Raw genomic sequence first — 13,899 nt, 5'->3', positions numbered from 1 at the left:
TGGGTGAAATTTTTCCCCGTTTTTGTAACATTCATTACTGCTACCCTGCTCCTATTGGTCGTAGCGTAATGATATATAGCCTAAAGCCTTCCTCAATAAATGGGCTATCTAACACTGAAATAATTTTTCAAATCGGACAAGTAGTTCCTGAGATTAGCGCGTTCAAACAAACAAACTCTTCAGCTTTATATATTAGTATAGATTGGTCACTTCATAACCAATAAATTCACCAAAATGTATGTGCATGCATAACTATTGAACAACTTAATTAAATCTTTCTGTTTTTCTTTAACTGTCAGAACAAGGTGTGGGATCAATGGGATCAAATTTCCCACAGGTATGGAATCAATGTTATAAACTTATATTATACCTGGACAAACTTAGCCAGTCTACTAGTCAAATAAGAATATAGAGCTGTCTTTACAAATGTTTCATATATTTACATTCTTATGCTATTTACATAGATAATATTATTAGGCATATAAAGTAAATAAAAATAATTGGAAGTCTCTTCCCGTGGTAGATGAAGCTCTTCACAATGATATTATTATTCAACATCCATTCACATATATTGCATCAGTCTCCCAGAAGCTGAGTACATTTCTTATTCTGTTTAAAAATCTGTAACAAAGATAGAAAACTAAAGCTTTTGCGGTTGAGCCATTATGAGTATGATTGTTGACCAAGTAGTTTACAGTGCAGTTTTATTATAACCCTAATTTAGAACTTTATGAACTGTTTTTGAATTATAGCTAGAGTTATACAACTATGTTATCTCATAAGCGAGGTGACATTTTTAAAAGTTACAATAATCATTGTATTACCCATTTTAAACCAAATTACATTGGCCAAAATTATTGTGGCAACCACAACATTCAGTTGTGTGTACAAGCCTTGATAGCTCGAAAAATTCGTCTAGGAACTACTATTATCAAAGCTTTACTAAAGCATTTGGCCAAGTAAAGTGTTTATCTGTATGCAGCCCCACAACTTGCCACTTTAAAGTACAGGCCCCTCAATGTCATGTCCTACCACTTCAAATTATCACTTCATGATTTAAAAAGTTTATGAAATCAGAGTAAGTCGTAATAATAGTGCATAAAGAACAAACTTTTACCATTTACGCCTTTTGCTTAAATATCGCTCCAGTAATGGTCCCGTGTCGCTGAATCAGGCACTGTTTCTTCTCCGTTTCCAGGCAAACAGTGGGCGGCTTCAGGTTAGGCTGAATCTTACACGCCTGCTCCGATATCGCAACAATAATCCCTGCAGAATCGACATGGGCCGACCCTTTTGCAGCTAAACATAGCCCTTGATGGTCCGCTACAAGACAACCGCTCACGTTCGGCGTCGACATTATCTCCTCAACAACTCTGTCCAATTCTTTCTCCATTTCAGAATTTATTAACTCTAATTTACGGTGTACAAACAGGAAAACAAACCACAAAGTTATGTACAGAAACATGAATTGTCAATTTCTTGTTCCTGGTGACATTAGCAGTCGGTATATCTATCTCACTTGCATGTTTAAAATGTTGATGTTACGAATATGGAACAAGGTTAAAAGGGGTGCACTGTCAAATTGTGACACATCATATGTTGTTCGGAAACACAGGTTACTTGGTCATTTTATTTCATACAATAATTAATTGAAGCTAAACTTTTTTTATTTTACTTTTGGTACAATATATACTATACAATAAAAACATATTTAGAATTCTGAGGAGTAGCAAAACCTATTATACTTACTTAAGGCGACCAAACGATCAGCACTCTGCTGGACTTTCCCATAGCTCGAGAAGTTGTCTGACATTATAAGAATCAAAGTAAATGTTCGAATTCGTCCAGCATATTTCGCTTTTAATTTCTTAAAATTCGTAAATCTAAGACAAGTTTTTGGCTTGAAGCGTGCCAAAAGGGCCAGTTTGGCCACGTTCGTTGGCAAAGTAGATGCATTGGGACAAAAATACCTTTAGGCTGGCTGTGTTTTGGTAACAAGACGTCTCCGTAAACTCAACTTTAAATTGAAATTCACTGAGTACACCGAAAATCTTTTTGTCTCCCACAGCGGGCAGCTGAATGTCAGAGATTTCCGAAAAGTGATTGATTTAATTTTATAGTTTAGTTAAATCTATTATTTTTACATGCTTGCCAGGCGGTGCATTCTTGGTACAGTCTAATAAACACGCTTAATACCCATAGCCTTCGCTTTGAGCCATAACCTTGAGAATTAGTCGTTATTAAATGACATTGGCATAGTTTTGGATTACGGTAATAATGGTAGAATTAATTTCAGCGTGTTTACTTTTTAATTGCATTGATATTTCCAGAAAATATTTTGTTGTTGGATACAATTGGCGTTAACCAGCAAAGGGATAAATCGTGTTAGCTACCCTGTAGCTGCAAATAAGGAGAGGGATGAAGAATTAGGTACACATCACCTTGCTCCCCATGCATAGATTAGATGTTAGTCCATTTCCTATTTAATTGTCGTAGATTATTTCGAAGTCTTTGTTTAATACGTCTACGATTCCTTGCCTTATTTTTAGTCTTATGCATAGGTATCTAATTAGCTTATTAGCACCGAGTTTTTAGGTGAATTAGTGTAAGAAAACAATAATAGACACGCATTCGTTATCCTTTTAACCTTTTAGAGGACATGACACGTACTTACGTATCAGATCATCAACCTTACCACACTAAAGATCTTCTGTAACTAACAATAAAGACTAAAATCGTGCAAAAATAAACAAAATTTCAAGTTCAAGTAAGTCTCGCAGAAGTTTTATAGCCATGCCGTTAGTACTATCAGCGTCGCCGTGAGAGCAAGTTGTGTGACGACATGTTACAACTAATCGTGTACAGTTTACTTGTGTTTTTAACACTTTTGGCGATATTTGACGTTGTAAGACTATGTACGATTGACAACGAAGCCTCTAAGAGGAGGCTGAGGATGTGGTCCGGTAAGTAATTACTGTATTTACCTAGTATATTTACATATGAAAGCTTATTTTCTCGGAAGAATAAGATTCGGAGAATATTTATTTGTATAACAACAGCAAATTGTTATGCGTAAAGCGTATGTATACTTAAAAATAATATTTAAAACAGCGTCCATTGTTTGAAGAATAAATAGGAAGAGATTTTTTAACGTTTAAATATTAGTTTTTTAGTTTACGTTACCGAAGTCAAGGTTTCTTTAACAAGATAATCTCAATGGTTTAATTTAACCTCTCCTTGAGATATTACGGCAATTTGTTGTCGGCAATAAATGTTATTACATGAACTTATACGTAATAATAGCAACTAAGTATGTTACTTGGTAATGCTATTACACTTAAGGTCCAAGAACAGCTTGTTAGTGTACAAACTCTACACAGGATGTGGCGTCCCTTATTCTAGTTGTTTGAAGTTGAACCTAAACACAAACATGTGGCCAATATTTACGTCCTAGATACGATTATTATAGCTGTAATCGTATAACTAAATAGCACTGTATATACTCTTTTCAAGTTAAGCCAATTGACTCCATATAATCTGAATCGTTTCAATTTCAGAGCATTTTTTAGCAGACGGTTTTAGACTTAGTTGGCAAAAAAATGGAGCCAAAAAATTCAAACATTGCGACATTTAGGTATAACGAGTTTTAAAATTGCTAAACATTAACCAGTTTCGGCTACAACATTGCATATTAATTATATTTGGTAAAAATAAAAGATGAAACTAGTAGGTAATTAATATAAAAATAGTCACGTGTTTCGAACACATAGAAAGAATCGCGCATTTATTAAGACAATAATGTTAGACCCTAAATAAAGGTGTCTTAATTAAGCAGCATAATATGTACATAATATATGTTGTTGTATTAGGTAATAATTTTAACCCAGACAATAGTAGGTATCTTGAGCACTTTGATTTAGAATTCGAGCATACTTTTTGTTACTGTGCAATTGGCAATGGCGAATCCAAGACAGGTTTTTCTTGATATGTTTTGGGCCTAAACGTTTGGTATTTGACCTCCTAGGTACTGTAAGGTTTGAGCCTCATAACCTGATACCGCTAGTGGCTAATATACTCCAAAAATAGTGATAAAAGAATAAATAACGCTACGAATCTTGTGAAAGTGCAGGAAATCATCTCTGTGTACATATTTACCTCCTCTAACATGTTACCTATCTGTGATGCCTATTATAGGTATCATTACAAGACAGTAATAACGTCGAGCCGTCTGCTTCCAATCATAAATTCACAACATATTATGCATACCTAACTTACCTATTTTTAAAAATAAATCCGGACCTGAGATTTTTCACTTGATTTGCCCGCAGCTAGCTTATAGAATTTGAATGAAATTGAGCACGTAGATACCTACCTATATGCTTAGTTTATAGGCTATATAATATTACGATTATTTACGATATAATATATCTAGTAGGTATAGATAAATCACAGTATTAATGCGTATAGTAATCATTTCGATTTTTCACTAAGTCGCTGGCAAAATAACTATAATTATGCAACAGTGCTAAAATCTTCATTGAATGGCTTTCATATAAGATCCGAATACAAATACATGGTACCTACCTATTTACGTCCTAGCATGTGGTTTAACAGCCATAAGTCTATGGTACCTACACGTACGATTGTTAAGTCATGTGCAGCAATAAAAGTTTACGATCGCCAATGTATTGAGCAACATGTAACTCAGTTATTGCTGTTTAATTGCTCTTATGTAATAAACGATAGTTTTGATAATCAATGGACGCAATTTCTTTTACGAATATTCAAGGACGCCACTCTTTTTCAGGAGACTATGGTGTATGAAATCTTTAGCTGTACCTATATACCTATTGTACGTCGTGTCGTCAAAAGTAGTGTGGTTTTAAAAGGATGGAAAAAGGAACGACATAAGTGTCTAATTTTGTAGTTCATTCACCTTTTAGTCAAAACTACTTTTCGGAAAACGATACAGAGTGCTCTAACTCCAGAGCAACCGATTGTTTCAACTTGAAAATTAATAAGTTTTCCAATTAATCACTTCTATCTAATATCATACAAACAAGACATAATAACGTACTTATTACGCGATAAAGGACCTTGAAAATTGTCGAAATTCGTTCCACAAGTCCGACACAGACTCAAGCAGTGTATTGTGAAACAGTCTCGCTATTTGGCGCTCGATATCATTATGAAATTCAATATGTACCAATTATGAAGAGCTGAGAATAGATTTTGAAGTCAGATATTTTGTAATTAAATGTCTTGATGCTTGTAGATGTGATCTTTGGGTTTTTTGAGAGCTCTTTAAATAGATAGGAAACTAAGACATGCTTAAAATAGAACTTACGAATAATGTAGTAGTTTGTAAGTTCTTGTAATATGTTTTTATGTAATCCATACTAATATGTTTTTCTAAATTCGAAAATGTATCTGCCTGTTACAGTTTTTTACTTACTTTTTGATGAAGCTTACTATCAAAGTCGTTAAGCATAGGCTATTCATTTTACCATTAAAAAAACAAACCCTCAAATGCTTAAATAGGATATACAAGCAAGGGAAACTGCGAGGCTTGTGCAATTATAACACCCATTTTCCAGGCTATTATTCACATGATTATTTCGACGGAACAGAAAAGTACACCATAATATAAATCAACGATTTATAAAGATGCCAAGCGCATCAAATGAAATTGTATACATGTTGTAAATTATACTGACTATTTCACTCTCTAAACTAAATCGAGGCAGGAAGTGATGTTAATCAGTTCCTGGATAATCTACTATCTGCGTAATAACTTAGCAATGCAGTAAAGACGGCACAATATGGCGACAATATCACGAAAATGTGTAAACTGTCTCTTACCCATTGTCTTAAAGGACAATACAACACATCCGCTTGTAGGAATTCTCCTCACCGGATTAAGAACGGTTGTCGTACTCACATAAACAATCATTTGAACATGGTGTACGGGTAAATATTTTCCTCAGAAAAATACTTAAAAAATTTCTTCTTCTTCTTTAATTTAGGTACTCTGCAAACTAGCTGTGCGTTGCAGCTTTATTCTCGCGATGCCGCGACCCTTGCATACAAGGCTTTCTATTAGTTGTTGGTCTATAACTCAAACTATGGATCAAACAAAAAAAGAAAAGAAATTTCAGCCACATTACTCCTTTTTCTAAATTAGGGTTTAAAAAAGTTTTTTTAAAAACGTTTTTGGCTGTTCAAAAATAGCTTTTTTGTCTTTTTAAAGCTGTCGCTCACAAAAGATGATGTCTGAGTGACATTTAGACATTTTAACACAGGATTAGCGTCTGCAAATGTTTTTTTTTGTAATTCTCGCAAACAGTTTACAAATGACAGACACACCATATCGGTTATTACTTTACTGAATTGCTGTTGAAAATATCCCGTTACATTTCTAAAATACAATTTTGTTGTTTTTCTTGGTTTTAAGTTAAGCATTACTTAATTCATTGCCGAATATAAAACATTATTGACAATAACGTATTTTCCTGAGCGAATCCCTTTAAATATAGACACACACTTAGGAAACAACCCTCAACCCTGTCTGCCTTAAAAGTATCCAAAACAACAGAGAGTTTTTTTTCCCATAGATAACATAGATAAGCTTCAGTATTAAACTACAAAAAGTACAGATTATGAAAAACATAATAAACAGTTTCTACTAAATGGGGTCTTAAATGTTCAGTTTGCATACCTTAATCATTCATGTAGCTATGTAATCCGATCGAATCATTAATCTTGCTGTAGCAATGTAATCTGTAACCAATTACAAGTTATATTGCAAACATTTCAATCTGTAAATGACTCCTACCCTACCTTTACTAGCAAAAATCACACACTAAACCCCTAGCTTAAAAATGTCCGTGTATACTTAAACACTAATATCTCTCTAATTGGGTCACGAATAACACAAAAATCTCGGGTTTGCAATCATTGCAGATTATGTTACAAAGTTGCAAAGATTGCAGGAACCGTAGCCACGTATTATTTTATAATCTGTTGCATCTAACGCGAAATAATTATGGAGTTTGGTTATCTTGAGCTTTACATTGTATGTTCATAGTGTTGCAGGTCTAGATTTTTTTATAAGTAGCACTCAGTAGCAGTGGCCCGCGACTTCCTTCGCGTGGACTTTAGTTTTCATCAACTATTAGCCAATACCGTAATGTTTTATGAAATATAGCCTTTCAATAAATGAACTACGCAACGGAAATGTATTTTTTAAATTCGAACCAGTAGTTCCTGAAATCATCGCATTCAAATAAACAAACTCTTCAGCTTACTATTATTTCTAGAGGCCGCCCGCGTCTTCGTTCGAGTGAAATTTAGTTTTTCCATTTTCACAACATTCATTACTGCTTCTGCATTCTCATTAGCCTTGCCGTGAGGTTCTTTAGGCCTTTAGCTCATAGCCCTCCCCAATAAATGGTCTTAAGCACACAAATATTCATACAATTTGAACCAGTAGTTCCAGAGATTAGCTCGTTAAAACAAACAAACAAACAACCTTTTGAGCTTTACCTCTATAAGATTGCACACAAAGTTGCAAGTTCATAATTTTTATACATTGTGGTTGACAATAATTGTTTTATGGTGATTTAGGGTACAGCAATCAAAATAATTGTAGCTTTACTTTAAGACGGTAGGGGTCACTAACTTGTTATTCTCTTTATAAACTTGTAGGTACACGTGTAACCAATAAAAACATTGTGCCTCAACTTAAAATTGCGTTGACCTGCGTTGTTCTTGTTCAATAGTGTTAATGATGCAATCCTGATATATCCTGATTATAATTATTTTATTAAGGGGTTTATTTTTCAAGTGATAGAAAAGGGCGTTGGATGTTTTAAATAATAATATAATTTATCAGAGCATGAAAAATGACACGATACATTTTCCAAATATCAGGAATTTTCATTCCCTCATAGCATAGACTTTCCATAGATCATTTCCGCTACCATACAATCATAAAGTTTTACTCTAACTTCTGTTCTCTTGTTCCAGCTCCTTACGAAGTGGTGAAGAACACACTCAAGGGCATGAAGACCCTGAAGGAGGAGAAGGATGCTCCGGAGCCGGTGGTAGCTCCTGAAGCGAAACCTTACAACATCTCTGAAACTGTCTGAACATAGCACTTAGGAAACATTAACTATAGAAACACACCACTAAAAATGCTGAAATAACTGTATTTTTATAATCTCTTGTGTGTATAGTGTGTACTTATTTGAAACAGTCAAATGCAAAAACATCAGTCAATTTTGTGTTTGTCAAAAGTATTTTGGTTGTTCGACAATTTAGTAGGGTCTTGGCATAGACGATTTATCTAGACTGTAATTAATACCATTGTGTATTTCCAAAATAAACTAGATGTACCTATACCACAGTCAGCTGTTATCTGCTCTGAAATTAATGATATTGTGTATTTCCAAAATAAATTAAAATTTATAGGCCACCGTCGACTGCTTAAGCCTGAGTAAAATCAATGATGTTTTACAGTCTGAGTTTTCTATACCTGCGAGTACTCTTTGCGAAGTTGTTAGACTATACGATACCTACATGTAAAAATGACAAAGACAACTCAAAGTTTAGGGATGTTTTAGCTTTTGACAGTTTTCATAGTTTATTTACTTTAAGGATTAGATTATATTATTCTTGTATTTAAGGGAGTATTTAATTTTGTTAAGTAAAATAAATAATTAATGAATTTAATTCACTCAATATTCGAATGTAAATGGTATTTATTATATTGTAATGGTAATTATGTATCAAAATTTAACCTTGAAAATGTTATTAAGAATTTTTTTTCGGCACATGTACCTATATTAAAATTATTTTTACTAAATATAGCCAGCTTATAAATTTCAGAAAAATTGCGTCCAAAGCGCAATCATTCTTCTTCATAATATTTTATCCATGTTACTTTAAAAGTAGTTAAGTGTAGTTTGAATGTTATAAAATGTATATTAGGATAAGTAATGGTGCTAAAATGATAAATTGTATGAATGTTACCATTCCATGTCACTGTGATGGAACTACGAAACTGTGTTTTACTGTTTGTAAACGTTTTAAATTATGTATTAAAAGTTTATTCAATTTCTTGGTGTTTTATTTTATAATGATCCTTTAGTCGTATTTAAGTTAGCAAATAAGCAAATAATGGTTAAGACGACCTAGAAAAATATGGGGCTATAGTTAGTTGGTAAACATAATTATAACTAACTACTCTAACTAGTAATTTTCAAGTTATTAAGACTTTTACTGCTTTGAGACAGATAAAAAACCTCCTAGGTATATCTACTGTCCATTTCCCTGCTGGCTGCAAGATATTTATATTTTTTGCTAGGGTTAAAGACAGGCATGATGGGCACCGGCCGCTACCTTGTAATTGTGCTTGAAGCTGGACATTGTCTTCACCCAATAATGCTTGAGACGAGGATCTAGATTCAAAGTAGCAAGACAAGTAAAAGGTGCAATGGAAAGTCTTAAGCTTTGTAGAGACCTTAGCCTAGCGGAGGTACAAAAACTAACTATAAACACTATTGTTTATAGTAGTGCCGAAGATATGGACCAACCATTCCTTCTAAAATTTTATCATAAAAACCTAATAATTAAACGATCTAGAACTAGGTAATTTAGGCAGGCAATCATCGTAAGTATAAATCACTCACTAAAACCAAACAATCATTGGTAATTAGTAATTATCTTTAGTCTTATAAACAACTTGTGTGCGAATTGTTTGCCGATCGTTTCGTGACGTCACATATCGCCAAGTGGTACATTTCAGACGAGCGAGGGACGCGGGAGGGTAACGGGGGGAAGGGTTCCACCGGCAAACCTTTAGCGGATGCCTTACAGCACGTGTTTATTGATACCAGAACAAAAAATCTAATAGATCCAAGTAAATAATGTTTCTGGGGCGATTTCGATGCGATCGGAACAAGTCATTATATTATTAACACGTCTAGTAATGTTTTCAGTGATTTTGACCCTTTTGAAGTAGTTGAATTATGAATTTATGATCTATAAGAATTAAAGTGATTGAATGAGCCGCTTGAGGACTCCTCGACATCTCTACCGACATTGGAGTATACCAAGGCATAGTTTTCGACAATAATGGTTTCAATGTGTCAAACCAAAAAGTCCTTTTCGATGCCGATAATATAATTGGAGCTGGACTAAACTAGACTATTACTAATACAGTAACATAAATATTATCAAAGTTCTGGTTGCTATAGCCAAAGCTTTTCTTTTTCTTCTTTTAAAAAACATAATTGTTGTAACCAAATAATTGTATCTATCGTAATAGGTATGTATCTAAACCTGTAATACTCATTAGGTCTAACGTCGTTGACCTACCCCCTGCCCCTAATCAAACGCTTTCCATTTCCTTGAATAACTATGACAATGGGTTGACCGCACTAACCACAGGAATTTAATTTAAAGTTCTACTTCATTGATTCTACGGACAGACAGACATTGACGACAACGAATATAACAACAAAAATTTAGTTTGAACAGGGTAAATGCAGTAGCGGTGTAATTTACAAACGTTATCACCGACAGCAGTTGGAATTGGGTACTCTCGTTCAGATATATCAACCTTCTACCCATAGGGACAGGCCAGAGCACGCAACTTGGTATAATCCTTACAAACTTACCTGGCCTCATTCACATCCATGTATCTTGTCATACAGGACCGCCGTTTACGAGTATTATGCATCTGACCTTTTTACAAGACATCGCCGATATTATTTTTGTCTATGTCTTTTAAGGCGTCTCCTCCCGGCGTTTCAAATACATCTATCAGTATTGTATTATGCAAATCTTTTAACGACCTGTTCATTGAATAATCTATCATTCATCTATCTCTACATTTCTTAATACATCATTTCATTTCATCCACCAACTCACCATTCTTTGTAAACCATCTGAAATCGTCACATCTTTCAACACAATAATTCGGATTGCCGTGAGAATATTTTTCGTTGCTAACACAATTGTTGAATGTGAAGTAACGTATTGTCGGTGCGGAAGACAAACAAGACTGTTGATATTATTTGTGACACATTTATGATACTTTCTCATCGTGGTATCAGACAACTGTTGTTATTGCTTCCCTTCCTATGTCCGTTCTCATAACTGGATGTTTATCATCAAGTTATGTTTCTTCCCCATTTCAATTGGGAGTAAGAGTTAGGTTACTTTACTTTACCCTATTTATGTCCAGTTTCTGAGGCACATTTAGCGGTAGTTTATCTATTCAAACTGTCATGATTATATGAGTTTAAACGCAGTTGAATAGATAAACTACCGCTTCTTCTTATTGTCGTATGGTTAGTGGTCAACCTAGTGTCAAAGTTGTTCAAGCCTCCCGAAGGCGGCCGCTAACTGTACCCCAGAAATCGGTGGTTAGTGTAACATAAGTAGATCATTAACATTTCTCTTTATCAATTGTCTTGAATGGAACTGATCATAAAACAATGGCCAAGAGGGCGCATGACCTTTTTTCAGAAAAGTAAGTCTTAAAAGTTAATAATATGTGCGTTAAGTGTCAATTGCTTGAATAAGGTTTGAAGGAACTAGCCTAAAAGTTAATGATAATGCGTGTGACAATTGTTTTGGTACTTAATTGCACAAAAATCTCATTTGTCTAAATTAGTGTCCGTCCTTAGAAGATGACAGGATTATTTACAATTCCATCTAGTACTAATCGACAGTTTTCGAAAGTGTAGCACCATACATTGTCCTTTAAATTAGACATTGCACTGTTTCATACAATCACTCTTACACACACAGGATATGATAGGACCACAATGTTAGCAATTAGATATACCTACTCTATAATTACTAGACGCAAGACCTAGGCATCAACTTAGGTAAATAGTATTTAACCTGAAATCCTAATTACAACAATTTTAGAAACGAATTAACGCTACTTTGACGGGTTAATTAGAATTAAAATGAGTTAATGCGATCTTATTATGGTGAGACGAGTTGACCATGTACGCCATCTTGTAAAAACTATAAACTTTTTGGTGTAGAATTAAACCGAATATTGGTCTTTGAACACATTATATGAATTTCTTATTGATCTCCAATTGGATCGAGGAGCGCTTCTGGTACTAAAGATGGTCTAATTAAGGACGAATTAGATTTTAAAGCTGGGAATTCATTTTAAATTTTCTTATTAGATTTTTAGGTAAGTTACTACTAGTTGGTCCAGTCACTAATTACAGTAGTGAATCGTGTTCCGAAACGGTCAAAAATTATAAGACCATTTCAAATACTTTGTACGATGTTTAGGAAATAAACGATTTTTGAATTTGAGGGAAAATGGCTTCTTTATGTGGTAATAGCAGGTTTTAGGTGTCGGACCGCTGGTTTTTACTCAGTTATACAAAATATCTATGCTTTTTCTTTTATAAAACCTTTAGATACGTTTCACATTTGCATACAGTGACCTTACGACATTGAAGCCTTTGTACTTTGCACACCTGTTCATAATAATGTATTGACTAAACTAAATATCAAATAGAAATGTAATTTTCTATAGAGAATGTGTCATGAAATATACATCATTATTGATTGTGATTCATTACTGTCCCATCAGTTACAATACCCGCCGTTAGTTTACGTTAAAATAAATGTTAATTATAACTGCCTACATAAGTACATATTTGTTGAATAGTTATAGGTAGTATAGAGGTTTTAGGTACCTAGTACCTAACTAGCTAGTACCTAGTTACTATTGACATTGTCACCATTTAGTTACTATTACATTTGTAATTGACCCCTTATGTTATACCAAAGCGACTTTTGACACCAGCTTCTATGGTGACTTGACAGAAACTCTTACGTTTTGATTTGTCTCGGGATTCGAACCCACGCTAGCCTTCAGCGCAGCTGTCGTTCTAATTACGTATCCCTGTGCCATAACAGCAATCAGATATTTTTGTTTTTTTTTTAATGTCCTCCTAGCCGATATACGGCTACGGCGGTCAGTTTCATTGAAATTGGCCATCTGTGCAGGACTTTGTTTATAGTGTCCAAGTGTGTGCACAATACACAGGTACACTCTCTATTCCATCACTCTCATAGTTTGGTGGGACGGATAACCGACACGACCAGTGAGAAGTCAGGCGCAGGACCGACGGCTTTACATGCTCTCCCAGGCACGTAGGTCTTTGACCTCAACTTCCTAACTCCGGGCAATCTCTAAGAAATTCTTAACAGAAAATCTCAGAAAAGACTTTTTTGGCCCGACCCAGGATTCGAGCCCGAGACCTCTCGCACCGCAGTCGCATGCATATACTACCGACCGCGCCACAGAGGCAGTTAAAGATATTTTTGTACTTAGTCATTGTAGTCCTTATTCATGAAATTTCTAAGCAAGCATTCAGTGAATGTGAACTGTTGAGTTATGACTAAGTCTCCTCGAATTCGGCCAGGTTACGACTTATGCTACTATTCAATAATGATATATAATACGTCTCTAACCTATGCTTAATTAACCTTTGTGTTTCTACTGCTAGAAACACTTATTCTGTCTCATTTAACTAGGTCACTTACTTGGCTTCCAATAAGTATAGATTAGCAGTACCTACTTAACAAAGAGTATATTGTATATTTCGTTAAGTGCCTGCATTTAAACTCCTTGCAAGTTAATAGTCAGATAATAACTCTAAAAGTTGTATTGTTAGATTGCATAAATTAGTTAACCGCGATTAAGCGCCCGATCAAAAAGAATTAACAAATTATCTAAGAAGTTAATTTGCTATTACAAAAATGTAGGCGTTTATAAATTACTCTATTAATAACCGACTCGACGCTGATATGTAATTTATTTATCGACATTTTTAATTAAAGTAAAATCTT

The 13,899-nt window shown here is 34.4% G+C and overlaps 1 protein-coding gene and 1 long non-coding RNA gene across 2 annotated transcripts; one reads left to right on the top strand and one right to left on the bottom strand.

Annotated features, from left to right (window-relative positions):
• Positions 1–415: 415 nt before the first annotated feature.
• On the bottom strand, positions 416–1,508 carry Lamtor5 (Late endosomal/lysosomal adaptor, MAPK and MTOR activator 5). Its single transcript, XM_076135177.1, has 2 exons — positions 1,118–1,508; positions 416–621 (listed from the first exon to the last, which is right to left on the bottom strand). Exon 1 carries the CDS (start codon positions 1,463–1,465, stop codon positions 1,121–1,123), a length of 345 nt encoding a protein of 114 aa, XP_075991292.1. The 5' UTR covers positions 1,466–1,508; the 3' UTR covers positions 416–621; positions 1,118–1,120.
• A 1,177-nt stretch (positions 1,509–2,685) lies between these two features.
• On the top strand, positions 2,686–9,120 carry LOC142986631 (uncharacterized). Its single transcript, XR_012960410.1, has 2 exons — positions 2,686–2,963; positions 8,029–9,120. It is a non-coding gene; the product is annotated as an uncharacterized LOC142986631 (long non-coding RNA).
• The last annotated feature ends 4,779 nt before the right edge of the window (positions 9,121–13,899 follow it).

The sequence above is a fragment of the Anticarsia gemmatalis genome, chromosome 3 (assembly GCF_050436995.1).
Source record: "Anticarsia gemmatalis isolate Benzon Research Colony breed Stoneville strain chromosome 3, ilAntGemm2 primary, whole genome shotgun sequence".
NCBI lineage: Eukaryota > Metazoa > Arthropoda > Insecta > Lepidoptera > Erebidae > Anticarsia > Anticarsia gemmatalis.
This window is presented reverse-complemented; position numbering and strand designations above follow the sequence as displayed.

What these genes read in the sequence shown, in the direction of transcription:
- Lamtor5 (XM_076135177.1), bottom strand. Translation starts at nt 1,465, where the DNA reads ATGTTTCTGTACATAACTTTGTGGTTTGTTTTCCTGTTTGTACACCGT.